This window comes from Astatotilapia calliptera, chromosome 14 (genome assembly GCF_900246225.1).
Source record: "Astatotilapia calliptera chromosome 14, fAstCal1.2, whole genome shotgun sequence".
Classification (NCBI taxonomy): Eukaryota; Metazoa; Chordata; class Actinopteri; order Cichliformes; family Cichlidae; genus Astatotilapia; species Astatotilapia calliptera.
Window position 1 is genome coordinate 13,619,976 of NC_039315.1, and position 4,578 is coordinate 13,624,553.

At 38.0% G+C, this 4,578-nt stretch overlaps 1 protein-coding gene across 1 annotated transcript; it reads right to left on the reverse strand.

Annotated features, from left to right (window-relative positions):
* Positions 1 to 256: 256 nt before the first annotated feature.
* LOC113036607 (extracellular calcium-sensing receptor-like) lies at positions 257 to 4,341 on the reverse strand. The gene is made up of 9 exons (XM_026193018.1): positions 4,106 to 4,341; positions 3,586 to 3,880; positions 3,349 to 3,435; positions 2,871 to 3,140; positions 2,443 to 2,649; positions 2,084 to 2,359; positions 1,491 to 1,718; positions 1,272 to 1,395; positions 257 to 1,185 (listed from the first exon to the last, which is right to left on the reverse strand). The coding sequence occupies exons 1-9, from the start codon at positions 4,339 to 4,341 to the stop codon at positions 257 to 259; spliced, it is 2,652 nt and encodes an 883-aa protein (XP_026048803.1).
* Between the last annotated feature and the right edge of the window lie 237 nt (positions 4,342 to 4,578).

The window sequence follows — 4,578 nt, forward strand, 5'->3', positions numbered from 1 at the left end:
GAGTTGAGCTATACCTATAATGAACATTACAGGCCTCTCTCATCTTTTTAAGTGGGAGAACTTGCACAATTGGTGGCTGACTAAATACGGTTTTGCCCCACTATATGTTTCTCAGTGAACATCAGTTCCAGAAAGACCAAATACCCTGGAATATAACATAACAGTATGAAACCATATTTATTGCTTTGTTCATTTAGACAATGTATTTTTTTTAGTTGCGTATAAGCTTAAATAAAAAAAAAAATCTGGACGTTTTCTACTGTATATGAAAAATCTGTGTTCCATTGCGGCGAGCCATTATAGCTTTCTTTGTGTTCAACTCTGGTCTCAACAGGATTATGTAACATTTGGGTCCAAACAATGTGACCAAGAGTCCAAAACTTGAGGCCAAGATGGCAAATACCTCCACTGCATCTGCATAATTTCCTGGTGAGCTGATATAAACAGGAACAAAGGCCACCCACACAGTACAGAAGATCAGCATGCTGAATGTGATGAGTTTGGCCTCATTAAAACTATCAGGGAGATTCCTCACCAGGAATGCAATTAGAAAACTGAGGAAAGCTAGCATCCCAATATAGCCCAATAACACTGCAAAACCAACAGTTGACCCAACTGCACACTCATAAATGATTTTATCATTGTGGTATTGGGTGTTTTTATGTGGAGTTGGAGAGGAAGAAACAAGCCACGTAGTGCAGATGGCTGCTTGAATAGCTGTAAGAAACAGAACTGTTCCTCTCTGCTGCATAGCACCAAACCACTTCAGACTGGTTCCCCCTCCTGGCTTGGAGGCTTTGAACACAGCCAGAACTACCATGGTTTTTACCAGGATGCATGAGACACACAGCACAAAGCTGATCCCAAATGCTGCATGCCTGAGTTGGCATGTCCATAGCCTAGGTCGTCCAATGAACAGCAGTGAACAAAGGAAACACAACTTGAGTGACAGCAATAGCTGAAAACTAAGTTCTGAATTGTTGGCACGTATTATAGGTGTTCTGCGATGGTAGAAAAAGATTCCTAGAACAATAACACATATAAATGTTCCCAGCAGTGAAATTGCTGTCAAGCAAATACCCAGAGGCTCATGGTAGGAGAGGAACTCTGTCTTCTTGGGAACACAGTGATCACGCTGGGGGTTTGACCAAAAATCCTCTGGACAATTGGTGCACTCCAAGGAATCTACAAAAAGGGGGAAGATGGTATCATACATACTATGTTTAATATGAATCTAATTAAATATGCAGCGGTAAAAGATAAAAACTCACTGCTCTTGTTAGTGGTTTTTCCCTCAGAACAAGGGATGCAGTCAAAACAGCATTTGGGTTCCTCCTTCTTTCTCACCATGTGGGTACCAGGAGGACAGCTCTCACTACATACAGATCGAGGTGGCTATAGGATGAAATTAAATATTACCTGCCAGAATTACATATATTATGTAATACATATATGTGCCAAAATATAAAAGTCTAAAAACCATATCTAACCTTTTTGGATTCAAAGTTCCAGAAGATTTTGTCTTCATCAAGTATGAGTTCTTCACCTTTGAAAGCAGACCTCTTAACCTCACCCACAGTTTGAATTTTAATGTTTCCATCAGGGAGCCACAACCAGTTCATCACATCATAAATTGGCACCACGTCACCATTCTCATCAAATGACACTTGATCACCAAATGGAGTGGTAAAATTGACCATTTCCAAATAATAAATAAGCTGTTAAAAAGGGATTTATAATAAATAAATTATTTTTCATAGTGCAAACAGTGGCACCTGGTATTAAATAATCAAATATAACATTAAATTGGATTTATACAAACATATAAAATTATTACAATCTAACTCAAAATCAAAGATCGCACATCACTAATACTGCTGTATATGCCTACTGGTTTATGATCTCTCAGATCTAAATATATTAACCATTACTCCAGTTCAGAAGGATGAAAACATCTTTTTAGCTCATTCAAACTTTTTCATGGTTTGTCTTTCGTATTTACTCTACTGTGTGCATTCTGTTCTGAAAGTAATTATAGGGCAAAAGATCTTCTCATTTAATGGAGTGCAATTTGATATCAAACCTGCCACGGTTCCAATGTTTGCAATGTGGCACAGCTGTGGCCACGGAAAGGTCCTCTTCCTGGCTTGCACCGTAACATGTCATCAAGGGAATATGCTAAAGCATATACAGCTTTGTACACATTGTATTCTGGCCGGAGGTTGGAAATATCCAAAAACTCAGAGTCCACATGGTCCAGATCTTCCTCTCCAGTGCATAATGTACCTCTACCTTCTACCCAGCCTGTTGGAGCTGGTGCAAATCTGCACTTAAATGTGAATTCCCAAAACTGATTCACCTGAAATTTATTGAAAATTATTTTTACAAATAATAAAAATATATACATCTTGGACATATGATAAGAAAGAGTTCAGCTCTCACCATGCTATTTCCATAGCTGTTATTGTGATGTAGGTCAGGACGTATTTGTAAGAGGAATTCCCTGAGCCCTGGTATTTCTCCTCGACGAATTGCAATGCCCAGTGTTCCACCCAGATATGGCATGAGCTGAGGTGTTTGGAGCACAGTAGCTTCTGTCCAGGCTTCACTGGCCATCCACTGTAGGCCAGTTAGATTTTGCCTCACTACCTGTGCATTGTATTATACAAAATCTGTAATGTGATATTGTAGCTCAAAACTACTTTAGTGACATAATATTACAGTAGATGCAGTAGATGCTCATGATGCAAATTAATTCTACATGACTAGTTTTTACTACACATTCACACAGACATATAAAACATGTTTTGCACAGTCTAATGATTTTTATTCTTGCAACTAGTAATAATTAAATTGTTTTAAACCCAAACCTCTTCCATAAGGTTTACTATGCGACTATGATGTGCAAAGACAATGACAACTCGAGCTGAGGACATTTTCATCACATTCACAATCCTCCTGAGTTCATCCATGTCTTTGTCCCAGGGTAAAATCTCGAAGTAAGCCAGGCATCCTTCACCCGACAGACTGAGATCAGATTGCAAAGATCTGGCTGCGTGAAGTCCGTAATCATCATCACTGACAAGAAGACCTGCCCAAGTCCAGCCAAAGTGTTTTAGAATCTGAATCATAGCACGTACCTATGTAAATACAAATTAAAGGGTGAGCGCAAAGACAAACAAATCTTTCATACCAGTATTTGCAGATCAACTTCCACAGCACACAGGTAGAATTTTTTAGTTTTTTACATCATTATACATTCTGTTAAAAAACAGGTATTTTATTCCTGAAAATACTTCTGTTGTTGCATTAATAATTTAGTGACAAATGTGAAATTGTGCTCCTGACCTGGAAAGCATCACTTGGTATTGTTCTAAAGAAGGATGGATACTTTTGACGGTCAGTTAGGCAGGAACAAGTGGCAAAATAACTCACCTGTGAAAAATACACATTATGTATAAATATCCAAAGTCTGTACTCCTTTATTATTTTTATCATGTTAGCGCTATTATTAAGTGGCTTTATATTTGCTATGAAATCAAAATAATACAAGGTATCTATTACAAGATTAAGAAGACCACTTACCATGGGTACTCTGTACAAACCTAAGACGTTGGAAATGGCAATAGAATGTGTAGAGGAAGAATCACCCACAATCCCTATGACTGGAAGATTTCCAGTACATCTATTATCTAATATAATGTTTTCCTCTTGACCACTGGCTAATGACAATGCTGCACGGAATCCAATTCCAAGTGTGACACAGTTATCATAAAGAGTATATCCAAGAGTGACATTTGGCAGCAGGTTGGAGTTTCTGTTGATCTCATCAATAGCAAAGGCCATGGTTTGTGCCTGCCTAAATCCTAGTTCATAAAAACTAACAAAGAAAAATACAACAGTATACTTGGAAAACATGTTACACAAATACTGTTATAAACCACAATTAAAGGGATTTTTAATGACAAAAAAAAATACAAAGAAGATGTTTCATTCCAGACAAGGCATTTTTTCAAATGTATTAATGCAGAGAGTACTAGATATAAGATGCATATCAATAATAGATTTTCGCTTTCGTTTTCACTTTTTTCCCTGACATACTTACCCATGGCAAGTAGGCTGTTGTGGCTGTGAGGTAAAAGACAGGTCAGCAACGCTTGAAAAAAAGTGGACTTGAAACAGTCCACCCAGAATGACATCTCCACTCTTGTGCATGCCATTTAGATGAAATTGTCTCTGTAACTGACAGGAGGAGGGAAACAGAGAAGAGGCTACAGCAGAAGAAAAATAGGAATACAGCAAAATGAATAAGAGCAAGTTGGTTTGTAATAATGACCACATGACAGCTTTCTGACTTTCTGAGTCTAGTCGTCAGGTTTTATTGTTTTGCCATTCCCTTTTATTGACATGCTGTGTTGACTAATCTTGCATACCACCCATAAGGGAAAAACAAGGAGCAGTGGCAGGACCTAAAGGACATGTCATTTGAGATTACGTTTGTATGCAGGTAGACCTCGATAACACTGCAAGTTAATTAGTTATCAACAAGGACTCAGCTCTTTTGTGTGTTTTTGTTTT